Raw genomic sequence first — 26526 nt, 5'->3', positions numbered from 1 at the left:
CTGTGATGAATGGAAGCTAGCTTTGGCTTTTGTCTATTTCTACAGAAAAGTGATGTGATTCTCTAACAAAAAAATTTAATTTTGCCCTAGCCGGTTTGGCTCAGTGGATAGAGCATTGGCCCACAGACTGAAGGCTCCCAGGATTGATTCTGGTCAAGGGCACGTAGCTCAGTTGCAGGTTCGGTTACATTGGGAGGCAATCTATCGATGGGTCTCTCTCACATCAATGTTTTTGAACATATGGGTACAATTGGAAGTGGTTTTGCTTAGGGAAGCTCTTTCTGATGGATTACAGCCAGTTGCTACAGATTTATTTAAGAGGTAGACCACACACCTGTTCTTCTATTTAAGTTTTAAGTATATATTACAAAATCAAATACGGGCCAAAGAAAAAAATTAAATTTATGAAGGCACTAGTTTTGGAAAACTACTGAACCATCCTCAAGAGGATAGCCTTTGGTGTATCTTAATTGACTAATTTGTAATCAGTAATTAGGAGGAAAGAAAGTAGGAGTAATGTTGGTTTATAGCATAAGGGCAGAAAATGAGAAAATAAAAATTTGCATTGAAGACTTGCTATCATCTCATCTCTTAATTCTCTCTAGTAAACCCTTAGTAAAGTGTGATTTAAAAATTTAAATTTAAGTATATTTTCTAATAAAATCAGAACAAGATCATCTGATAATAGTGCATGAGGTTTTATTGACTACAGTACAAGCTAAAACATGAAGAAGAAACAATCATTTAAAAACACCAAAGACCCTTACATAGCAAAGGTTAAGAAATAAATTAAGACTCCTGTTGGGCTGTGCTGGGGGAAGGACAGGTCTCATTCACTTCGATCCTTGGGCTCTCGGTATTTCCACTGGATGTAGTCAAAGATGTCTTTCTCACTATCCACTGGCAGGGGTTCTCCAGCAACTCCTACAAGAGACAAAAGAATCAAAAGTTTTAGTGGGTTCAGACTGACAGTTGTATAGGACATACTTGTAGGAAACAAATAAAATGGTAGCCAAGCCACTAAAAAAAGATCTTGCCCGCCCCCGTCCTGCCACATGAGCGTGTGGTTGAGGTTTATCACATATGCACCAGCGCTACAACAGGAACCTGAGTGTGCCAACCACAGCCTCTGAAGTTGTCCAATTCATGATTTCCTTCTCTGCTGGATCTCCATGGGAGTCTCCATGGATTATATAAAATACTCTAGTTAGTTCCTTTGCAACTCAAAATGGGGTTCCTAGACTAGCAACTGGCCTCACCTGGAAGCTTACTACTAATGCAGACACTTGGGCCCCACTCCAAAGCCCACTGAATTAGACTCTGCATTCAATGGGGTCTTCATGTGGTTTGTATACACACTGCCATGTGAGAAGTACTGCCCTAGTCTACCAAGGAAGAAAGCCCGATTTTACACTTTTTAGGACAAAATAACAAAATCTCCATTTTCCTAGTATAGAACAGTAAACTACATAGTGCATTGTGAAATGTTAACAAGGTCAATAAAGCTGAGATTAAGCTATTCTTACTCTTTAACTTTAAAGCATGGGCCAAAGCTACCAGATTTGGCTTGGCACTGAAAGCAATGATACCTGGATTCTTCCGAAGTCTTGGAGATACATTTTAAAAAACAAAACACTTAGACAAATAAAGTTTATTTTTACTGACCATCACAGGTAGAAAGAATTTAATCCACTATGATAGAGCTAGAGTTAATTCCTGTCATCACAGGCCTTCAAGTGAGAGCCTGGTAACATATATGGATTAAAGCCCCATTTGTTGCCCGAGGAACTAACAATACAAAGAAAATAATTAACTGGCATAGTTATTTAAAGGCTTTTTAGAGAAATCAAAGTTGCTAAACCAAAATACCTTGAAAATAACTTTCTCTTCAGATGACTGGGGTTTTCTCTAAGAAACACAAATACTCACCAGTGACTCCTAGGGGACGGATTGTGTATTCATTGATTGTGAAACCCTTTTCTAAGGCATGAGTTCGCATATTCTTATTGAAAATATCACTCCCAGTGAAATAGAGAACACCACAGTAATATTGATCCTTGGGTATCAACCTTTAAAAAAAAAGCAATGGAGAAATCTTCTACTACACATTTCAAATGTAGCAAAAATAAGACTCTTAAAATCAGTAAGATACAAAGCACCTAAAATATTAGTCTATGTGGCCACATAACCTGAAAAAGAGACTATCATTAGGTAAACCATTCAAACTACCCCAACCCTGAACTTTAGGTTTCAGTAAATTGCTCTGCAAGAGGTGTGGAGAAATGAAAAGCAGTGTCACTTATTACAATAACTTTCCCCAGGCAGGAAATGACTTTTGAGCTGTGGGAATCATCCTGATGAGATGGATAGCTAGAGAAAATAAATTAGATTCTGTAGACAGTTATTATTTCTACCAGAGGCCCAGTGCACGAAATTCACGCACGGGGGGGTGAGGGAAAGGGGTGTCCCTCAGCCCAGCCTGCACCCTCTCTAATCTGGGACCCCTTGAGGGATGTCCAACTGCCTGTTGGATAGTCTGACATCCCTCTCACAATCCAGGACTGCTGACTCCCAACCACTCACCTGCCTCTGCCTGATTGCCCCTAACTGCTTCTGCCTGCCAGCCTGATCACCCCCTAACCACTCCACTGCCAGCTTGATCGATGCCTAACTGCTCCCCGGCCGGCCCGATTGCCCCTAACTGCCCTCCCCTGCCAGTCTGGTCACCCCTAACTGTCTTCCCCTGCAGGCCTGGTCACCCCCAACTGCCCACAACTGCCCTCCCCTGCCAGCCATCTTGTGGCGGCTATCTTGTGTCTTGGAGTGATGGTCAATTTGCATATTACTCTTGTATTAGATAGGATATTTTCAGGCTAAACATTTTCTACAGCAGAAACATAAGGTACCTCAGAATGAAAAGGAATTCTAGATATTTATGAGAATTCCAAGATAAATAGAGGGAGGGGGGGAACAGAAAAAAGGGAAGTTAATAGGTCAGCAACAAATACCTGATATCAATTCTCCTGTGTGGATATTCCTTTCCATCATTTTTACTGGGAAGCTGGCAAACACCCTAAAATGGATATTTAAAAGAATGTTTAATGATATTTTTAAACTGAAAGCTTAATTTTAATTAAATGCTGTTAAATATGAGGTAAGTTTTATTTATATGGAGGCAGTTTTCTAATTTGGAGCACTTTTAACTTAGTTTTTCTATGCACTGTACATTATCACTACCTTCTTATTACACTTCCTGATAATTAAAGAACCACATGAAACAGCAGGCGAGGATGAGAGTGATGAGGATTTGGCCTTTGTGAATTCTAAACAACAAGCTAATTGAGGAAAGCATCAAACATGAAAGACAGACCAAAACAAACAGAAAAAAAGCAACTTGGAAGAAATGATTATTCAGGAAAAAGAAAACAAATAAAAAAGTTATTAGAGAAAAAGTAGGAGAGTTTGAAACTGTGGAAACCTCCCAGAAATGAGAAGACCAAGAGAAGAAGAATCTAAGATAAGAAAACCAGGGGATTATTTTCTTCCTTCTCTACAATTGAGTTTTCATTATACTTCTAGTTTTCAAACAGATATTTTCAAGGTCTGTTTTGTTATCTTTTCCTTTTTCAGAAAAATAGGCAAAAATTCTGGACTACTCAGCAACCCATAAATATGTAAAAAGAACTACAGACATAAATAAATTTCAAAGTAAAACTTTCAAATGCCACATTCTAAGAAAAATATACAAGTGTCAAGCTTCTGATTCTAAAAAGTAGTTGAGTTGGTACACATACCATCACTAAAAGCCATACTTTTTCACTCAGCAACATAGAAAAGTTAAAATATAAAAGCCAAAATGGGTTGCTATGGCTGAAAGATTAATGAAACCTATTTATGTTCAAAATATGAAACCTACCTTCTTTGGCATTAAGTGCCAACTCAACCTTCAAATGAATCAGAAACTACTTCTATCTGGAATTACCATGAGGTATTACCTTTCGGATATGGACGTTTCAATGCCACAGGCAATGATCTTACTGTTCATCACATCAGAACTAGGACTTTATCTAATGGCTTTATTCCTTTCTTCAAGGCTAATTTTATTTCCTGCACTTTTTATGAAGTGCTAGTGTCAAAGAATTTCTCTGTATTATTGTACATTATTTATTAGATAGAATGGATTAGTTTTGTTTGACATTTCAATTAGGTAGCTTCATGCAAGTGTCTGAAATAAAGTCCTTCTCACTACCTTAGGGTAGTCAAGGTACATTCTATTATCTCTTGAATCCTTACTGTAGATATTTCACAGAAAATCATCCAAGGGCAAACTTGCACAAAATGTTAAAATTTGAATGGTACTTCTCATATATAAATCAAACAGGTATCGAAATGCAGAGTAAATTGTTTTATTTTTCTTTCAAATAGTATATTCACAGGAAGAATAGCTCAATTATCTAAAGACCATGATTTTACAAAAAGATTTGGAATAATCCTGGCTTTCCTAAGGTTTGATTACTATAAAAGGAATTAATGCTTTGAAGATAACTTGAAAAACACATGGTCATATCTTTAAAACTACTAAATCAATAGTTGTAGGAATAAGAGGTTTTAAAATCAAGTGGATATGGAATAAGAAGGGTTTATTTCATTTTATATATATAATTCATTTTGCAGCCAATTTCCTTTCAGAAACCTAGAGATCATAACTTCTTTGGCTATCTCTGCTAATGTTCATGCACTTAGGGTCACTGCTCTCTCTTCCCCCCAGGTATCTGCATGGCTAAATCCCTTACCTCAAGTAATTCCCCAAGTCTCATCTTCTCTGCCTCTGACTACCCTGTATAATACTGTCTCCTGCACGCCCACCTCCCCATGTCCTGCTCTCCCCTTTCTTTTTAAAAAATAGTAATTATTATCTTAACCTAACACACTATACAATTTATTTACTTATTAAGTTCACCATTATTAAGTCCCTTCCCACACTCCCCAAATATAAGTTCCAGTTAAATTCACTAATATATCCCAAACTCCTAGAACCTGGAATGTAGTAGATACTTAATACATACTTGCTGAACTGACTGAATATACCTTCTTACCTTATTAACACTCATTCTCCCCATTTTGTTCTTTCATATCATGAACAGTAAGGTCTGACCCAGCCTCCTCTGTAGCAGTCCCTGGAATTTGGCTGCCCATGCACTTCCTAGGCAAAAGTCTTTTTTTTTTTTTTTTTACTGAGCAGCTATTAGGAAACCCATTTCCACACTGTCAGTAAATCTTTATGCTCACATATACTTGGCTACCCACCTTTCCTTTTTAGGTTACACCCAGCCCACCAGCTTATAATTTTTCCTTGTATTCTTGCTAGCTGGATTACTACCACCTTTGTTGGTTTTTCCTCTGGATCTCTCTGAGCACCAGCAGAATACTGTTCAGATTGTTAAAAAAAAAAAAAAAAATGCTTCTGCTATTGTATTGCATGAACACCTTCCACATTGCTAAGTCTGAAAGCAGGTGGTGCATTTCCAAATAGGGATCCCAGCGCCGCTCACAGAGAGACTACTGGAGGAGAGTGAGGCCAGAAGGGGAACCAGAACATGCCCAGGCATACAAGGACACTCCTATTATGAAAAAAAAATCCAACCTGTCTAGCTCATATTGTTTTGGGGATTTTATCTGATTGAATGTACTTTAATTGTAAGATTTATGCATATTTGAGTAAATTAAAATCAATCTAAATTTTAAAAAGATGTTCATGGAGCATATATAAACCCTATTTTAAATAAGACCTCATTTGTGTATATACTTTTAGAAACAGAGTAAGAGCTCAAAATCTGACAGATTCAGGAAAACATATTTAATTCCCAAAGACTGACTAGAATTTTTATTCTTACCTTTCCCAAAGTTTTTCTGAAACATTGATAGCCCTAACTGGTTTGGCTCAGTGGATAGAGCGTCGGCCTGTGGACTCAAGGGTCCCAGGTTCGATTCTGGTCAAGGGCATGTACCTTGGTTGTGGGCACATCCCCGGTAGAGGGTGTGCAGAGGCAGCTGATTGATGTTTCTCTCTCATCAATGTTTCTAACTCTCTCCCCCTCTCCCTTCTTCTCTGTAAAAAATCAATTAAAAAATATATTTTTTAAAAAAGAAAACACTGATAAAGTGTGATTAACTTAAGCAATACACTTTCATAGCCAATAAAAATCACCAGGCTGAATTTAATAACAATGTTTTTACACATTAAATATACATACCATAAAATTACCATTTTAACCATTTTCATCTGCCCCAAATTAAATTATGTACCCATTAAACAATAATTCCCCAGACCCCTCTCCGCCCAGACCCTGGCAACTACCATTCTACTTTCTGAATGACATGGTATTTCAATTATCTATCTCAACCATCTTCTTCTACTATTGGTTAAAACCATCGTCAAATTTATGCATGAGACTTGCTAATTCTCTCATGTCTATTCTCCAAAAGCAGTCTTTTTCCTTTCAGTTATGGAACTTGGAAAAAGGGGGGCACCGAGAAAAGGGAATCCAAATGATGTATACATAAGTGACCAGTAGAATAGAGGTAAGCTTTTAATACCTTAATCCTAGATTTCTATTTGCCTTCCTGTTAATTTTTACACAGGGCCATTTATTAATCTGTTATTGATCCATTTGCCATTTTTCTTGAATCTTTAAAATTTAATCCCTAGGACTACAGGATTTTGACAGTTCATCATGATGGGTTTCACTTTGAAAATCTCTGCAAGTGTCCCCCTCTATGAACTTCCCTACTTATCATTCCACATGTGTTTCTTCCCCTGTGTGTTCTAGCACATATCTTAATTCCTTTTCTTTCTTTGGTATTATAGTAAATTAACACTCTTTAGGCAATTTTAATCTCACTTATTTTAAAGAATTCTGAGTAAGAGAATATAAAAACATTTATTATTTTAGGGAAAAACTTATATGTCAAGGTCATTATGGATATTTTGAAAATAGCAGAGTATACCTAATGATCTATTCCAATGGCACAGATATTTACAAGAAGTGGGGAATTTAAAACAAAATTCTTTACTAAACTAGTCTGAGATTAGCATTCTGCTAATTCTTCTTGTTTAAGGCCTCATGGATATTTACTGACTGTAACATTAAGCTACAGTGAGGTCATACCCTCACAACCATTACTGAACAGTCTTTAAAGTTTTTTTCTGATGTGTTCACTCAAATGAGTACTTACCATGAATTTTGTTTCACCTTTTGACAGAGTATCTGTAATAAAACAGACCTTTTGTAACTGCTCCACAACACGATGTAACAGTTTTGGCTGTAGAATCATAATTAGGGAATAAGAAAAAGAACAATTACTCTGTTATGGCAAGAAAACATTTTTAACACAAGTTTTCTGATGATCTGTGGAGAAATGCCTATTTTCCTATGTTCTGAGTAAGCACTTTTTTCTTTTAACAGGAAATTCATCTTATTAAATGAAATTTACTTTTAGATACCATCATCTTTCACCAATATCATGATGTGCCCAAACAAACATCATTTGTGTGTTTATCTGTTTCATTAAAACAAAAAAGTTAGCTGTTTCATCTTTAAAAGGCATATATTCCAAAATAAAAAACGTTTTGCCTTCTTGGGATTTCTAATAGAGGTAAAGTTTCTAAATACAATACTTTTTAATAAAAAAAAAATTCCTTTAATGAAAATCTGATTATATGAAGTATTTTTAAAATATCTATGATAGACAATAAATAATTCTGAAAATATTTTACTAAATTTCATCTCTTTCAAATGTTAGATTGTCCATCTAATACCTTGTAGAAAAGTATGTACCCCTTTCAACAACTTACTTTTTGCCTTTCACATATTCAATCAGTACCAAACAGTTTGACTTTTCAGAAAGATTAAAACAAAACTTAGGCCTGGTCAGCATGGCTCATTGGTTGAGCGTTGACCTATGAACCAAGAGGTCACGAGTCCATTCCTAGTCAGGGCACATGCCCGGGTTTCGGGCTCGATCCCCAGTAAGGGGCATGCAGGAGGCAGCCAATCAATGATTCTCTCCCATCACTGATGTTTCTCTCTCTCCCTCCCCTTCTCCCTCTCTGAAATCAATAAAATATATATTTAAAAAAAAACAAACTTATTCTGAAAATGGACAACTATCATTTAGAAAATGATGCTCATTGCTACGTAAGATTGATCGCATTGATTATAAATTGAAGTACCTGTTTGTTTGACTCAGAGGTAAAACTTGGATGGGTCAGAAGAACATCCATGTCACCACTGGACTCTGCACCTATGATAACAGAGAAAACGTATGGAATTCTTCACGTAAATTTACCTATGAGACAAACAGAACCATGGGGATGACACACATAGAAGGGCCTTACTTCTCATAGCATGTGGCTTGCTGTGTATCAAAGTCTATGTTTTGAAAATATTGATTCCAAGGCCCTACCCAAGGAGATTCTTATTTAGTAGGCTTGCAGCAGGGTTCAGCAATGTGTATATTTTTTAAAACTTCCTAGGTGTTTTTGATGCACAGACTTGAATAACTTGTTAACTCTAATCTTCTCATTCTGCAAATATGGAAAACAGGATGTGGAGAGACAAACTCACTTAAAATCATGTAGTGACAGATTTGGCCTGAGAACCCAGGTATTTGGGCCCCAATCCAATGTTCTTTCTACTTATCAGTAATTATAGAGTCCTTTTCTATCCCCAACTCTAGAGTCTTACAGCAGCTACCCAGAGAATTGCTTATAGCCTATCACCTACTTCCAAGCAAAACTCCAGAGTGGCCAGAGATTCAGTCAGATATCTTTCTAAAAGTTTTAAATAAAATTTTTCTATTCTAATTGTTAAAGTTTATATTTTTAAACTTATGTTACCCTTCCAAATTTTTGAGACCACAATTGTATAGTTCTAGCTTTGCTCGTATTCACATAGTAAATGGACATCAGCAGAACCTGGTTGTTGTGAGAGCTGGTTTTGACCTGGTGCTTCTGAGACATTATTCTTAGATCCATTACAGAAAACTTAGAAAATACAAAAAGTAAAACAAACAAACAAAAACTACCCACAGATTCACTAGCATCTAGCCAGACAACCACTATTAGGATTTTAACACACCCAAAATTATTATAAATTTTTATTAAAATTAGTCACTAAAATATCATCCTATAATAAATCTAGTATGGATTTCTCTAATTTTTCATATATATTTCCATCTACAAATAAATAAACTTAGCTAATACTACTGGATCTAAGTAAATCTGTTAAGTAACACAAATTACATCTTTGTTGTTGTTGTTGTTAATCCTTACTCGAGGATATTTTTCCATTGATTTTTAGAGAGTAAAAAGGGAGGAGCAGAGACAGACAAACATAGATGTGAGAGAGACATCTATTGATTGTCTCCCACATGCACCCGAAAAGGGACAGGAATCAGCCTGCACGTGCCCTTGACCAGAATTGAACCTGAGAAGCTTCAGTCTGTGGGCTAACACTCTATCATCCACTGAGCCAAACTGGCTAGGGCACAAATTACATCTTTTTAATCCATGTTTTGTTTTTTTTATATACACTAAGCAATTTTAACATCAAGGCATGAATAACCTGAGATTAAGAAGTGTATTACCTCTTCTGAAACTGCCACAGACTGTAGCAATGTATTCAGAATCCACTTTTTTAACTTCGTTTAGTACAATATCCTAATAGGAGAAAAATTAAGTCAGTATTCTAAAAATGGCTTTTCAGAGTGACACTGTCAATTCTAATCAAAGAATACAATTCAGCACACTCTTACTTGCATTTGTAACATCTCTTCACGAGGAATTCTTTTCTCAAAGTCCTCAAAATATCTATAAAGACAGAATAAATAGATAAGATTTGTGTGACATTTAAATCTTCTTAGAAATTAAATTTCCTACTATATCAAGTGTCCTTATGCCATCAGATCATTAAAAAATCAAGATTAAAATTCATTAAGACAACAGTAAAACTGAGGGTGGAGAAGGTTTATTCCTCAAACTTGATCAAAATCCTTAAGCGCCATCCTTTCTGCTATTCCAGATACTCCATCTAAACTTATTTATAAATAAACTTCACATTCACATACCAAGAGTAAATAAATTTAAGTTAGTACATTTCCAAATTAGACTGTTCCCTATTGACAAGTCAAGGGGTTATAATTTATTGTCCTTAAATCATGTAAAATTATTGTATTTTAAAATATCTTAGTAGGATCTTGCAACATAAACAAACCCAGACATTATTCTAATTGAAAGAGGCCAAAAGACCACATATTGTATTATTTCATTTATATGAAATGTTCAGAATAGGCAAATCTATACAGACAATAAGTAGATTAGTAGTTGCCAGGAGCTGGGGGGTAGAGGTGGAGGATTGGAGAGAAATGGGAGTGACTGATAATGGGTACAAGCAACAAAAATGCTCTAAAATTCGGTTAGTGACTGTTATACAACTCTGTGAATATACTAAAACCCCTGTAAAAGTAAACGGATGAACAAAATAGATCCAGAGACATGGAAGCATGCAACAGACTGACAAATCTCAAAGGAGATGGGGGGGGGGGTAGGAAGAGATTAACCAAAGAACTTATATACATATATGCATAATCCATGGACAGTAACTCGGTAAAGGCCTGTAGAGGGAGAAGTGGGGAGAAGAGGAAGAGGGGAGAAGGGAGTCAAAGGGGGGAAAGGAGACAGCTGTAATAATTTCAACAATAAAGATAAATTTAAAAAATTAAAAAATAAAACCAATGAATTTGTATTTTAAATGGTTGAATTGTATGGTATACGAATTATACTTTTACAAGATTGTTATAAAAATATTATCTAAGTATGAAATAGCATCTAAGAATAAAGCACCGGCTCAAAACCAATTCTCACAACAACTAAATTCTTTAGAAGATCTCTATTTACTATGTAAATGCAAGGAAAGTGAGAACTATACCACCCTGGTCTCTTAACTTGCTCAAATTTTTGGGAGGGCAGCGTAATAGTATGATAAGGCATCAACAGAAAAGTGCAAGTTATTAGGACTGAATTGCCAACAAGACTGTAAGACTAGAGGAAAGAAACACGCTTATGCACGTACATAGCTTATGCACTATGTATCCCTATCTAATAAAAAGGGAATATACTAATTGACTGCCCTGCCCTCAAAGATGGAGGCACCCACAGCCACAAGATGGCAGCGCCCAGTCCCCTCAGCCCCACTGGGGTGGCAGGTGTGCGGCAAGGCCGGGCTCGCCCACTCCGCGTGCCTGCCTCTGGAGTCACCCAGTCTCCTCAGCCCCGCAGCTGCCCAGGGCCGGCCCAAGGCACAGGCAAGCCTCGGATGGCAGCTGCCCAACTGCCCAGGGCCACCCAAGGCTCAGGTAACCAGGGCTGGCTGAGGCTTGCGCTGCCGGCAGTGGCAGCAGCAGAGGTGTGATGGGGGCATCGCCTTCCCCTGATGGCCGGGTCGCCTCCCACCCCTGAGGGCTCCCGGGCTGTGAGAGGGGGCAGGCAGGGCTGAGGGACCCCCCATCCAGGCATGAATTTTCATGCACCGTGCCTCTAGTTTTAAATAATTAGAAAGGGGGTTCCTGATTATATCTGGTACACAACATAAATAATAGCTAATGCTGATATACAACATGCCTACTAGTTATTCCATTACTGTTATTTAAGTGTTTGGTATTTTTCTTCTTATTTTTAAATTTAGTGTTTCAAGTTCATGTCCTATCTTCTGAGGTAGACTCTAAACTTCATAAGAGCTACACTAAGCCTGTTTATATCCTTACCCCAGATCTAGTGTAGTGCTTTGTATAATGAAAGCATGAAATAAACACCCACTGACTCACTGATGCACTCAATTCTATGCATTTTCAGAGGAAATTCCCTACAAAAGTTAAGAAAATGAAGGGAAAACTCAAAACAGGCGAACTAGAAAGCAGTTTCAAAACATGTGAATACAGGCATATTCTCTACAAGCGTCTGCAACAAACCTTAGCATTTCTGAATAGAGAAATGGTTGTTTAGCTAAGTTTGAAGAATTATTATGATGTATGAAAGAATGGCTATAAAAAATTTTACTTTTACGTTTCCAGTGTCTAAGAAAATTTGCCACCTTACTTCAGCCCAATTCGCTGATGATGGTTCAATTTATCTTCATTTTTTCTGAGATCTGTATAAAAGATAAAGTTGAGGTGCTGATTTAAACATTTTTGGGGGAAAATGGTAAATTTAGTGATCCTATTTACAAAAAAACTACATGGAAAATACATTAAAATTACTTTGAAAAGACAGTAAAAAAAATTTACTTAAAAAGAATTAGATAAAAGTGACTCTTCAAATTAACATAATAAAACCCATGATCATTTTTATTTACTGAATCAAAAGTTCAATTAGTTACATGGAACAGTAGATAAAACATACCAAGATCATACCAAATTTCACTGACTATAGCACAAAGCAGCCTTATAAGAACTATATTGCTTAATTTATGGTTAACAGCAGCAGTAGTAACCACAACTTCTGAATGTATTATGAGTAACTAAGTTCATTTGTATTGCTCATTTGTTTATTCACTCCTTCATTTAGTTAACATTTAATGAGTACCAGTTTGTGTAGGAACTGTGCTAAAAATCTTGTTAAAAAGAGATGTATTTTTATTTTTTTATTTTAAAAACTGTCATATCCTAACATATCTTAAATCTAAAAGTGACTTAGTTCCACTTAGATGTTCCTTTATTGGGCATGAATACAAGAGTAAGCTTTTAAAGATAAGTATGCTTCACAAGCAATTCCTATAATCACCCATATATTCACATAAATTCTCTCTGGAAATATAAAATGGAGAAAAATAAGTAACTTTATAATACATGGAGCACTTAATATTTCTCATAGTTGTATTTACACAGAAAACAATGAAGTATATGACTGAAATGAAACAGAAATATTGAGTTTGTTTTATGTATATGATATATCAACAGTTATTATATTACAGATCTGTGAAATGAGAATGTAAAAACCCTACAAAAGTTAAGAGAATGAGGGGAATTAGAGTAGATCCTTCACACTCCCAAGGGGTACAAGTGAATACCTTTGAAAAACAAATTCTTGACCCCATTTTCAGTATTTCACTCAGATAAACCATATATGCCACAAGCAGAAAAGCACAACTCTCCGTAATGCAGATGTAACAGAGGTCATTAACTAGCCATGTGACTCACACAAATTCTTAGTAATATTACTAATTAACCATACTTCTTAAGAGTCGGTTACTATTTTTAATTACTTTAGTAGGTACCAAGTATTGTGCTAAGTGCTTTACATATATTATTTCATTAAATCACTTGAGACAGAAATTATACCATTTTGTAGCTGAGAAACTGAAGCACCAATCATTCATTCTAATGAACTCATTGCTTACAAGTAGTTGAACCCATGAATATTAAACCCTAAATGCCAGATATACTGTAATGAATCTATACATGTATATGCACTTGAAATGTATGAAGAAATAAATTATATTTAAATGATTGCTATATTAGATTTTAAAAAAGTGTTTTATAATTACTATTTTTATCACTTCTTTGAAAGCAAAAATTCAATAAGCAATACAAGTCTCTTATAGAATCTTTCTCAATATACAAAACTTGGCTTTTAAGCTGAATGTGTAGGACTTTGTTGTTTAAAATTTTATTATCGAACAAAGTTTATTTACATCAATTAAAATCTGCAAATGAAATCACTGCCTTAAAACCAAAAGCTACTTCTTGCTCTTCTTGATTTTCTTCTGAGTTAAGATGGGAATCTAAACTACTCTGTATATCTATTCTCTAATGTAAAGTTTAAAAAAAATCCATATCATTTGTATCTAATTGAGAAGGGTTTTTTTGTTTTGTTTTTTAATATGTTTTTATTGATTTCAGAGAGGAAGGGAGAGGGAGAGAGATAGAAACATCAATGATGAGAGAGAATCATTGATCGGCTGCCTCTTGCACACCCCCCACTGGGGATCGTGCCCGCAACCCAGGCATATGCCCTTGACTGGAATTGAATGCAGGACTCCTGAGTCCACAGGCCAACGCTCTGTCCAATGAGCCAAACCAGCTAGGGCGAGAAGGGATTTTTTCAAGTTCTGGTTTGTTAGAGCATTAACAGTCGGTCAGGACCACATTTAATCTGGAATTACATACTCACCTTCTAATGTTTTAATTCCTTCATCTACAAACTTCCTTGCAGCAGATGGACTACAAGAAAGAAACACATTATTTCATATCAAGTGAAACTCAGGATTCTTGAAACAAATAATTATGTCTTCTCTTGTCAAACATAAAAGAGTTACTATTGAAGTGAACAAGACTTGCTAAAATGGTGCATGGTAATTTGGGTCATGTTCAATTTCATCCAAAGAGAGGAATTCTTGAAGCCTCAATCTAGGAATACAACCATAAACTTAGACATGAAAAAGATGTCTCAACAGTTAGGTGGCCTTATGCCCATGTCTTTTACCCATAAAAGACATACAGGTACTTAAAACTGTTCATTCATTTATGAGATTTGCTGAGGGCCTAATATGTACCAGATAACACTGCTAGGTGCTAAAAATACAACAGGAATAACACAAATAAGGGTGCTGGTCTTACCTACTTACATTCCAGTGGGTAGAGAAAGTGAATAAATACATATATAAACAAATTAAAAAAAAATACCTGGCAGATGAATTAAAATAGAGAAACATAGCAGAGTGGTTAGGTACTACTTTAGATTGGGTGGTGAGGGAAGGCCTCTGAGATATTTAAACTGAGAATGGAATGACAAAGAGCCTATTCACAGAAACTGATATTCATGGCAGGAAGGCAATGTAGCACAGAAAAAACAGAACTGAAAAGGGAGTCAGGAAACAGTTCTAATTCTGATTCTGCCACACTTATCTTACTTTCTGTATGCAGTTTTCTTGTCTGGAAAAAAAGAACAATATAATAGATACCCTATAAAACAACTTTTAACTAACATTGCATAATTGCCTTGGGTCCCCAAGGAGTCAAGCTCATTTTCAGTAGACTAAGTTTAAGAATTTAATCTATTTTAGAGTAACGTTCATAAAAATGTTGCCATATAAAAAATCATCATTATATCTAAAAAAAATTCTCATTCCACGAAGATGAGAGTTAAGTAAAGCATTACAGCCTTAATATTTCAATGTTCATCTTTACTTTGTCTAGTGTCAAAGAAGCCTTCTTTCATGCTAGTTCAAATTTTAAGATAAAGATTCTGTCATTAAAAAAATGTTTGAGAGCTTGTTTCAAATTCATAAGGTACTATGCTAGGTGCTATGGGAAAAAAAGCTTAAATGTTTAAGATATCATGCTCAAAGAGGCAAATGAGGTTTAATCTGGAGAACACAATAAGATGTTTGAAGAGCAAGTGTTAGTGGAGTTTAGAGGAAGAAGAAATCATTTCTGGCTGGGGAATCAAACTGGCTTCATAAAGGAGGTAATACTAGCCTTGGATGAAGCTTTCACAGTAAAGGCAACAACTAGAGAACCAGCCTCAGACATGTAACATATGGAAGAGCAAATTGTAAGGGCAAAGGCACAGACGTGGAAAGAGGCAGGTTTTGAAGAGAAACAGCATGCACTTTAGTTTGGCTGACATAAAAAATTAAACCAACCCCACATTGTGTCTGTTTAAAAAATAGTTCTTGGCCCTAACCAGTTTGGCTCAGTGGATAGAGCGTCGGCCTGCGGACTCAAGGGTCCCAGGTTCGATTCCGGTCAAGGGCATGTACCTTGGTTGCGGGCACATCCCCAGTGGGGAGTGTGCAGGAGGCAGCTGATCGATGTTTCTCTCTCGTCGATGTTTCTAACTCTCTCTCTCCCTTCCTCTCTGTAAAAAAATCAATAAAATATATTTAAAAAAAAAAAAAATAGTTCTTGCCCTGGCTCAGTTGGTTGGAGTGTAATATCGTAGACCAAATGGGTGCTGGTTTGAAATCCTTCCTCTCTCTCTAAAATCAATAAAAACATATCCTTGGGTGAGGATTAAAAAAAAAAAAAGATAGTTCTTACCCAATGCCAGTAACTCGAGTCAGGAAATTGATAGATGAACTTGTATCATCCTGCCGAATCTGTAAGGGGGAAAAAAAAGCATGACAATGATTTAGAAATGCTTCAAGGGCTCAAATGATCTTATTGGAAACATACCAATACTTACATGTGTCTGGATAACCCTTAAAGGGGTATTCATATATAACCTAGGTGGTTATAAGTGACTAGAGGCCCAGTGCCTGTCGGGAGGATGGCCCACCCTGATTGGGCCAATCAGGGCCAGCTTGGGGGAGGGGCCGTAGGAGTTTGGCTGCCAGCCCCATCCCTGATGGGGCCAGTTCACTGGCCACAGTGGGCATCATAGTGACCAGTCCTTCCAGTGGTTCTGGCTTTCTGGTCCCTGGCTTTTTATATATATAGATAACAGAGCAGCTAAAGATGTCTCATCTCTAACTTATCCAATACTCTTAAAAGAAATTCATGAAAAACCAGAAGTGATATAATTAAAGTGATATAAATAAAATCATAACAATACTTGGAAGAGTTTAAGCATTGAAGTTCTAAAAGGTAAGACCTTTTAGTCAAAGTTTATAATCTCCCTCCTAAATGGTTCTGGAAATATGAAGATAATTCTATTATATATGTTAATAGTCTCTTAATTGCCACATAAAATAAGTGAACATTCTATAGAATATTCAAATTTTTCAAAAATAGGACACTCAAAGCCATAAACTCCCCTCTTCTCTTTTCCTTCTGAGTCTAGAGTCAGTGACATCAATCACCTGCAATGGTGCTCCATGATAGCTGCCATAAATATAGACACAATAATCAAATAAGCAAATAAATACAGAGGATCCAAGATGGCGGCATAGGTAAACACCTAAACTGCTGCCTCACACAACAATTTCAAAACTACAACTAAAAGACAAAACGTCTATCACCCAGAACCACGGGAAAGCTGGCTGAGTGGAAGTTCTACAACTAGAAGGAAAGAGAAAAGAGCATTGAGACGTGCACAAGTGCTGAAAAGCTGAGGTACGGAGGCGCACGATCCAGGCTGGCGGCAGGCGTTGCTTTTTTCAACCCGAAGGGAGACAAGCCCCCGATTACTCTGAAATCCAGTTTCTGGGGAGACATGGGGGACCCAAACTCCTATGGGGAGAAGCTGGACTGTCTGCCAGCGGGTCGGAAAGTGAGGGTGGCTTGCTTGCAGAGCTGCGCACAGGAATAATTGTTTACTGTGCTGGGGCGTGGGATGCAGAGCCGGCTAACTGGCAGCCATCACTGTTTGCCACGCCCTAGCCTAGTGATGCCCTGAGACCCCGCCCCGCACAACCTACAAACCCACCCAAGCTCCAAGCAGCGACTTTAGCATATGAATGGCCTATCGCAGCTTAACATAGCAAACTTGCAGCCCCGGTAAGACAGCTCCAAAACCTCCAAACCCCAAGCAAAGAGGAGAAAAGCGTGTCTCCAGCGCAGCAGTTCTTCCATTATAGACACAGCGGGTCCTCACAGCCAATTGGCCTGGAGGTCAATTCCTCCCAGTGTTCCAACAGCAATCAAGGCTTAACTACACCAAGACTTTGCACTCAACCCACAAAGGGGGCTGAGCTACTGGCCCCATAGGTCACCTACCACACAAAGGCACTCCATCAACACAGGGAAGCAGCCAAAATGTGGAGACAAAGAAACATGTCACGAATGAAAGAAATGGAGGAAAGCAAACTACTGGACAACATAGAGTTCAGAACCACATTTATAAGGTTATTCAAGAATCTTCTAAAAACCTCAGAAGAACTTAGTGAGACCTTTAAGGATCTTAATGAAAATGCCAAAAAAATGGAAAAGGACCAGTCAGAAATTAAGCATACACTGTCTAAAATAAAGAATATACAGAAACTCAACTGTAGATCAACGTACCCCAAGAATCAAACCAAAGATCTGAAATATGAGGAAACAAAAAACACCCAACCAGAAAAACAAAAAGAAAAAAGAATCCAAAAATATGAAGATAGTGTAAGGAGCCTCTGGGACAACTTTAAGCGTACCAACATCCGAATTTTTGGGGTGCCAGAAGACAGAGAGCAAAATATTGAAAACCTATTAGAAGAAATAATGACAGAAAACTTCCCCCACCTGGTGAAAGAAATAGACTTACAAGTTCAGGAAGCACACAGGAACCCATACAAGAGGAATCCAAAGAGGACCACACCAAGACACATCATAATTAAAATGCCAAGGGCAAAAGACAAAGAGAGAATCTTGAAAGCAGCAAGAGAAAAACGGTTAGTTACCTACAAGGGAGTACCCATACGACTGTCAGCTGATTTCTCGGCAGAAACTATGCAGGCCAGAAGGGAGTGGCAAGAAATATTCAAAGTGATGAACAGCAAGAACCTACAACCAAGATTACTCTACCCAGCAAAGCTATCATTCAGAGTTGAAGGTCAGATAAAGAGCTTCACAGACAAGAAAAAGCTAAAGGAGTTCATCACCACCAAACCAGGATTACATGAAATGCTGAAGGGTATTCTTTAAGAAGAGGAAGAAGAAAAAGGTAAAGATAAAAATTATGAACAACAAAATGACATCAAATACATACCTACCAACAAGTGAATCTAAAAATCAAGTGAATAAAAAATCTGAAGAACAGAATGGACTGGGGAATATAATAGAATCAGGGACATAGAAAGGGAGTGGACTGACAATTCTCAGGGGGAAGGGGGTGTGAGGGGTGCGGGAAGAGATTGGACAAAAATCTTACACCTATGGATGAAGACAGTTGGCGGGGGGTAAGGGCATGGGGTGGGGTGGGGAATCAGGTAGAGGGGAGCTAGGGGGGAAAAAAGAGGAACACCTGTAATAATCTGAAAAATAAAGATTTATTAAAAAAACAAAAAACAAATAAATACATTAAAATTTTACCTTTTCCAGTTTACGCAATTTTCCAGTTGCTAAAAACTCATCTATCTTCTCAGCAATTTTTGTTCCAACGCCGGGCTACATAAAAAATTAAAACCACAGAAGTCATGTAAATGTAATATTTTCCAAATCTCTAAAAAATAAAGTACAAAATTAGAAATTAAAAATAAATGATTATCCTATGACCAGTTTTGAAACAAAGAACAAAGAAATTGGGCCTCAGTAAAAAATATAAAATACTTAAATGATTGACAAAAGAGAAACCCTAGCAAAACAATTCTAAATGACTTGCTTTTTTAAAAATTAAGTTCTGTGCCTGGCTGGTGTGGCTCGGTGGTTGAGTATTGACCTATGAACCAGGAGAACATGGTTCAATTCCTGGTCAGGGTACATGCCCGGGTTGCAGACTTGATCCCCAATGGGGGGGAGTGCAGGAGGCAGCCGATCAATGTCTTTCTCTCTCTCTCTCTCTCTCGTGGGTGTTTCTATCTTCTTTCCTTCTCCCCTCCTCTCTAAAATGAATAAAAACATTTTTTTTTTTTTTTTAAAAAAGGGGGGAAACTGCTCAGGTTTCTCATTTTCTATGTCAGAAGATACTGACCCAAAGCAATTTAGAGCCAGGCTATTTTTTATAACTAATATTATGGAGTATAAGGCAAAATACTTATTCTGAAAATCTCAGATTTCTAGAATTATGGAGAAGCACTCATATGCATCAGAAAGTAGGTCTGTTCAAAAATAACAGTGAAAAAATAATAATAGTGAAATGGAATAAAAATGACATTTTCATATTAAGTCCAATCTTATGCAAAAGGAATTTTGGGTACTTCTGTGTTCTTTTTAGGGATATACCATAACTGAGATTTGGAATGAAGTGCATCAAAGTTTGACAGAAGTTTGCCTTTAATAAATGATTGGGCTATTTGCAATTAACATAAAAAGGGAAATACAGTGGTGATTAAAGGGGAACAGAATGGGAGCAGAAGTGGCTTCTGAGGTTTAACACTGGGTCAGTTCAACAATATAGAAACTTAGAATTAAAGTCTAATGTGTTGATAACTTGCGTGGCTAGTCTATTTGGGGAGGATGTATTGATGTTGAGAACTATTATAACACAAAGGATTTAAAACCTAGACACCAGAGCATGATTTGTATTGAGTAATAAATTCAAGATGAAGATGTGGTACATGACTAAAGTGGATAATCTGTCACTTAGTCATAAAGTACAAGATTTATGGTAATGTTAAGACTCTGAAAGATGAAAATATAAGAACAGTTATAGTTTACATTCTAAAGGCTCTCATGAGAAAATTAAGGACAATCAAATAGTAATACCTAAATTCTAGAGGACTTTGAAAACACATAGATAAAGAACAACAGAAGAAGGTGATAACTATCAGGATCTAGACTAATCAAAAGCCATGTCAGTTTGACATCTTTAAGAAAAAATGAATAAGCCATGGCCAGTGTGGCTCAGTTGGTTGGAGCATCATCCCATATACCAAAAGGTTGCAGGTTCGATTCTGGGTCAGGGCACATAACCAAGTTGGAGGTTCCATCCCCACTTGGGGCGTGTACAGGAGGCCACCAATCAATGTTTCTCTCTCACATCGATGTTCTCTTTCTCTCCCCCACCCCCTTCCCTCTAAGATCAATAACCATATCCTCGAGTGAGGATTTAAAAAAAATAATAAAAGAAAAAAATGAAAAAGGTATGGTCCTTAATTTTTAAGAACTTAGAATCTTTTAGTGAGATTTAGATGAGAGAGAATAATCTGATTATCAATAGGTACACTTTCCCGGGATGATATTAACATTACTATTACAAATTATCAAGGATGCGACCTTCTAGAAATTGTGACACTGCTAGCATACAGGGCTTTATGGAAATTACAGAGGACAGGGCTAAATGCCATAATATACAAAGGGGTTTAATCATGTGCTTATTAACAGGTAATATCTCTTTGGGAACACTAACTCATGTAAGTTCCTATACGTGGGGATCAGAAAAAGGTAGCTGGGGACCAGATATGCTGGTACCACTCTGTCTCCATACTCTTCTTCAGGACTACGCTCAAATTGAAAATGAGTGAGTACATGCATAAATGGAGAAAATAAGAGAAAAAAAATTTTAATTACACATGTTTAAAAATTTTTAAACTCTTCCCTCTCCCAATCAAAACACTTTGAGCTTAAAGTATGCTTGAAGCAAAATAAATATTATTCCAATAAGTCACACAGTGAAATTTGCCTGTGTAGGCCAAGGCAGCTTCAAAGAGACAAATTTAGTTTATGGGAGCCCACCAAATTCGTATATGTGTGAATTCGTCAATCAACTTGCTTACTAAACTTACCAGTTTCTTAGCTTCTGCTCCACTCTTTATTTTGTGTGGGTACTTTGCTATCACAGATGCTGCTTTCCTGTAAGAAAAAAAGAAATTAGAAATCCAGTAAGGTCTTAATTTTTCTTAAACTGGAATACACATACAAGCAAATATGCAGCTTAAACTTTCACCGAGCTAATTCGTTTTCCATATCTGTAAAACTTATTAAAAAAACACACACAGGTGAGCTGAAACCACATACCTCTCTATTAGAGATATAGCTTGAAAATCCTGACAATTGAGACCTCAAAATTACAACTAAATTACAGAACAACTATAAAAAAGAACCAGTCAGAAATAAAGGATACACTAACTGAAATGAAGAATAATTTACAGGGAATTAAAAGTATAGTAGATGAAGCCAAAAATCAAATCAGCGATTTGGAATATAAGGAAGCAAAAAATACCCAATCAGAACAGCAAAATGAAAAAAGAATCCAAAAGGTGAGGATAGTGTAAGCAGCCTCTGGGGCAACTTCAAGCACACCAACATTTGTGTCATGGGGGTGCCAGAGGAAGAAGAGAGCAAGAAGTTGAAAACCTATTTGAAAAAAATGACAGAAAACTTCCCTAACCCGGTGAAGAAAATAGACACATATGTGCAGGAAGCACAGAGAGTCCTAAATAAGATAAACCCAAAAATGCCCACCACAAGACACATCATAATTAAGATGCCAAAAGTTGAAGTTAAAGAGAGAATCATAAGAGCAGCAAGAGAAAAGCAGTTAGTGACCAACAAGGGAGCTCCTGTAAGACTGTCAGCTGATTTCTCAACAGAAACTCTGCAGGCCAGAAGGGAGTGGCAAGAAATATTCAAAGTAATGAAAAGCAAGAACCTACTCTACCCAGCAAAACTATCAATTAGAATCAAAGGACAAGACTAAACATTTCCTCTCTGAAGCCTGCTGTGACTCAAATTATAGGGTTGAAAATATCTCTTGACTACTACATCATCAAATGTGTGGGTGATAGGACAATTACTTTCTATGGGAAGCCATAGGAGGTAAAGGGGAGAGTATAATCCTTTTTAAATTACGCTGGCTGGGAAGGGAAGGGGGAAGTTGAGTTCACTTTTGGAAAGGTAAAGATAAAGGGGATATAGATGTAAAAAATCTGAAGAAAAGTCCAGTGCGATATATATTTGGAGTCACTGACATAACCAGTATACAAAGCCACCAAGAATGGTAAGATTGCCAAGAAAGTGAGAGGAGAGAGTCTCTGAGGGCAGATCTCTAAGCACTGCCATTTTAACACGGAGGACAAGAGGTGAAAGAACAGAAGGTTACGGCCTCACGGAAGTCAAGGGTAAGACGTGAATAGAATGAGCCAGTAGTGGATGTCACTGAGAATCCGATGAGATGTAGGTGAGGGCATTTTCAGAGGGTCGGCAGAACGGAAATCGTACTGCAATGAGATAAGAAAAGACTAGGGAGTCGGAAGGCCAGGCCAGGAACACAGATCACTCAAGAAGGTTAATTGTCAAGTGGAAGAGAGAGATAAGGTCCTAGTTAGAGGGGAGTGAAGAAGATTGCTTTGTTTTTGCTTTTAAGAGCTGGGGGATTAGAATATGTTTATAGGCTAAGGATCAGAAGCAAGTGGAATAATGTCTAGGATAAGGCCCCTGGTGAGATGAACAAGGATGGGATCCAAAAAGGTGACAGGATAAGACACAGACGAACCAGAGGGGAAAATGTGTTTCCTTGAACCACATCTATTTCACAGCACAGTCCTCATCCACTGTCTTTCATTTACGTGAAAAGCAAACTGTATCTTCAGCAATTCATGTTTAAGTCCGAATTGGAATGAATTGATCTTACAGAGCTCTGCCCAAGTTCTCCCAGAAATATTGCAGTAAGGTACCACCAGTCAGTGCCTTCAGTCCTTGCTTTTTTTCTCCTCTTGCAGATGGCACAAATATACACGGGCCCCTCAGCCCTTTTAATGGCCACATATCCCGGAAGGCAAGTTCCCAGAGAACGCGGCACCGTCCCACCTGTAAGCATTGTATTTGTGGATCGCCTGGTTCACGTTCTTCTCAAAGTTTGCGAGTTCTGAAAAGGCAACAACAGGCTCGGGTGAACAAGAACCAGGAGTAAACAAACGAGAACCGAGTTTCCCATAAGGGGAAGTAACAGCCTTTAATCTTCAAGGGCGGGGACCCACCGCTGCTCCACGGGCCCAGCCAATAGCAGCCCCAGCGGTGACAGGGTTCCCAGCAGTGCTGACTGACATCAGCCACCCGCCACAGGCGCGGAAAGAAGGTCCGCACGAAGATTACCCGCTGCGAGGGGCCGATCCCATCCCCTGGGCTGTCGGGACGGGAAAGAGAGCAGGGAAGGCAATGGGGTGGGAGGAACGAAGAAAGCCAGCGGCCCCCGGCGCCGGGCTAACCTGTGAGCATGTCGGTGATTCCCCCGTTGAGAGTCTCCTGTGGCGCTTTCCGTTTGCTCATGGTGGCCTGCACCTGAGAACCTGAGTGCACTGAGCCAGGGACTGGCCCCCTCGCCCAGCGTGAAGGGGGACAGGGACGCGGAGAGGTGGGTAGGACCAGCCCAGCCCCCGTACAGCCAGCGCGACCGGCTGAACAATGGCTGCCACTGACAGGAGGCGCGGCGCTCGGCGCACGGCGCGCGTAGTGACGTCATGCTGCGGGGCGGGGCCGGGCCGGGACAAGGACAGCGCAACTTCTGCGTGTGAGACTGAGAACCGGTAGCGAGGCGGGGACCTGAAACTTGGTTTTGGCCGGAGGAAAGCGGGCACCCCAGAATTACATCCCAATGAGGTTTCTGTAGGAAGACCTGGAGTCCTAACCTAAGACGTATCTGTTTTCTCAGTACGTATCTCTGAAATTCTCTCCCTAATCCACTCTGAAGTCAAAACTTAAGATGATGGGGTATATAAGGTGGTTGGATGGGAGACAGAATACTGAATTCTGCTCTGTGCACATTTTATGTGTGCACAATAATAGTTATTGAATTCATGACGCATTTTATATGTGATGAGGCAACACCACCAGGGTAATACTGTCAAAACTTTCTGTGAGAACACAGTGCAGTCCACACTGCAATGGCGTTCTCCTGTACTAGGTGAAGCAGAAGCCCGGAATGAAATATGCCGATAATAGGAAAGCCTCCTTTATGAAACTTTTTAACAGATATGCCAACCAATTCCAAAGACATTTTATTTTTTATTCCCCTGCCTTTTGCAGTAGGGGCTAAGGTGGAAAAAAAAAAAAAAAACACAAAACACTAGAATGGGAGAAGTGCTTAACTTAATGAGCAATGAAACTGCCATTACAACATGATAATCTGCATCTGAGAAATTTATAGTTCTGCTTGAGAAATGAAAATGTGACATCAGCAATATTTTACAAGTGTTAACTCCTGGGGTTCATACCGCCAAATTCCAGGCAATTGCTTTGTAAATAAAATTAAAAGCTTATTGCAAAATGATAAATGGTTGCTGTAGAAAAATCAGAAAAAAGTATAAAAGGAGAAAAGAAAAAAATCAGTAAACATCTCACCATTTATCTTTACAATTAATATTTTGTGACGTTTCCAAATCTTCTAATCCAGTCCTTTAAAAATTCCATTTTTTAAATAATGAAATGCTTTAGATATATTTCCTTGATTAGGTTGTGTAGGTGTGTTGTTTTTTTTTACAATATCAGTGTACATCTTAGGTTATACTTATTGGACATTTGTATTTCTTCTTTTGTGAATTTCCTGTTTATTTTTCTAATAGGGTAGGTAGTTGTCTATTGTTCATTTGCTAGATTTTTAAAATATTACTACTAACCCTTCTGCACAGTTTTGTATGGTTTTTGTAAATATTTGTATTTGCCCTTAATCCCTTGCCTTTTAACTTTATCCTGAAGCTTCTTACCACTTTGATTCCCACCTTCAATTACAAGTGAGTCATCTTGTTTTCTGCATAACCCTTCTTTTTGGCATTGAGTTTGTGGACCTCTCCTGTGAACTATGCCTAAAGTTGTGTCCCGGTCAGTTGTCTGCTCCTACACCCGAGACCGGGAGGAATATGAGGACGGCGAGAAGCCCCTCCATGTCTACTACTGTTTGTGTGGCCAGATGGTTCTGGTGCTGGACTGTCAGTTGGAGAAATTGCCCATGAGGCCCCGGGATCAGTCCCGGGTGATTGATGCTGCCAAACACGCCCACAAGTTTTGTAACACAGAAGACCAGGAGACTATGTATCTTCGCAGGCCTGAAGGCATTGAACGACAGTACAGAAAGAAGTGTGCAAAGTGTGGACTGCCACTCTTCTACCAGTCCCAGCCAAAGAATGCTCCTGTGACCTTTATTGTGGATGGGGCAGTGGTCAAGTTTGGCCAGGGTTTTGGGAAAATGAATATGTATACTCAGAAGCGAGAGCCTCCTAAGAAGGTGATGATGACCAAACGAACTAAAGACATGGGCAAGTTTAGTTCTGTCACTGTGTCTACTATTGATGAAGAGGAAGAGGAGATTGAGGCTAGGGAGGTTGCTGACTCGTATGCACAGAATGCCAAAGTGATTGAAAAACAGCTGGAGCGCAAAGGCATGAGCAAAAGGCGGCTGCAAGAGCTGGCTGAACTAGAAGCCACCAAAGCGAAAATGAAGGGGACTTTGATTGACAATCAGTTCAAATGATTAGGACCGTTCTCTGAACCCAGACTAAAGGCAAGCATTTAGACCAGGAGGTGAAAGAACTTTTTCTTGACTGTATGGACTGGTTCCTACCTTTATGCCCCAGCAAAAGGCCTTATGTTGCTTCCTACATTCTTGAGGTCTTTGAATCCATCTGACCTACTTTCTAGAAATGAATTTTTTAAATACATGGGTCTTCTGTACTATTTTTTTGTCCATTTGATGTCAACTTTAGTTGTATAGAAACTCCATGAGTAGGCTAGTGCTTGAGTGGCTTTAGTTTCTAAAGTAGCTGTTCTTTAATAAAATATTTAAAGATTTTTTTTTGGGGGGGGGGAGAATGAGTCATATTAGTTTTTTCTGTTCACTTTTCCTATCTATCTCTATTCCAGGCTATATTATTACTTTTTTCTGAAGAATGATCATTCTTCTTTAAATAAAGTTTTTATTCACCTCTGAATAATGAGCATTACAACTTTAGGGAATTGTGGGCT

General features: G+C 38.1%; 2 protein-coding genes across 4 annotated transcripts; one reads left to right on the top strand and one right to left on the bottom strand.

Moving 5' to 3' along the window:
- Nucleotides 1-676: 676 nt before the first annotated feature.
- On the bottom strand, nucleotides 677-23989 carry POLB (DNA polymerase beta). Of its 3 annotated transcripts, none has more exons than XM_080658894.1 (14): nucleotides 23778-23989; nucleotides 23380-23437; nucleotides 21357-21423; nucleotides 19006-19080; nucleotides 16099-16157; nucleotides 14228-14277; nucleotides 12155-12206; nucleotides 9817-9871; nucleotides 9649-9721; nucleotides 8234-8304; nucleotides 7237-7323; nucleotides 3009-3073; nucleotides 1930-2069; nucleotides 677-924 (listed from the first exon to the last, which is right to left on the bottom strand). In XM_080658894.1, the coding sequence occupies exons 1-14, from the start codon at nucleotides 23836-23838 to the stop codon at nucleotides 830-832; spliced, it is 1008 nt and encodes a 335-aa protein (XP_080515020.1). In that variant the 5' UTR covers nucleotides 23839-23989; the 3' UTR covers nucleotides 677-829. The 3 variants fall into 3 exon arrangements, with proteins under 3 accessions (XP_080515020.1, XP_080515019.1, XP_080515018.1); XM_080658893.1 differs by having other exon boundaries at nucleotides 23204-23437; nucleotides 23778-23985; XM_080658892.1 differs by having other exon boundaries at nucleotides 23247-23437; nucleotides 23778-23915.
- On the top strand, nucleotides 23624-26490 carry LOC308243409 (STING ER exit protein-like). The gene is made up of 2 exons (XM_080658895.1): nucleotides 23624-24219; nucleotides 25264-26490. The coding sequence occupies exon 2, from the start codon at nucleotides 25367-25369 to the stop codon at nucleotides 26033-26035; it is 669 nt and encodes a 222-aa protein (XP_080515021.1). The 5' UTR covers nucleotides 23624-24219; nucleotides 25264-25366; the 3' UTR covers nucleotides 26036-26490.
- The last annotated feature ends 36 nt before the right edge of the window (nucleotides 26491-26526 follow it).

The sequence above is a fragment of the Plecotus auritus genome (assembly GCF_963455305.1).
Source record: "Plecotus auritus genome assembly, chromosome: 3".
Classification (NCBI taxonomy): domain Eukaryota; kingdom Metazoa; phylum Chordata; class Mammalia; order Chiroptera; family Vespertilionidae; genus Plecotus; species Plecotus auritus.
This window is presented reverse-complemented; position numbering and strand designations above follow the sequence as displayed.

Coding starts and splice junctions, on each gene's coding strand:
- POLB (XM_080658892.1), bottom strand. CDS start 23,389: ATGCTTACAGGTGGGACGGTGCCGCGTTCTCTGGGAACTTGCCTTCCG. Junction 8,305..9,648: donor CTGTGGCAGTTTCAGAAGAG/GTAATACACTTC, acceptor CTGTTATCATAG/GTGCAGAGTCCAGTGGTGAC. Junction 7,324..8,233: donor CCTCTGAGTCAAACAAACAG/GTACTTCAATTT, acceptor ATGATTCTACAG/CCAAAACTGTTACATCGTGT.
- LOC308243409 (XM_080658895.1), top strand. CDS start 25,367: ATGCCTAAAGTTGTGTCCCGGTCAGTTGTCTGCTCCTACACCCGAGAC.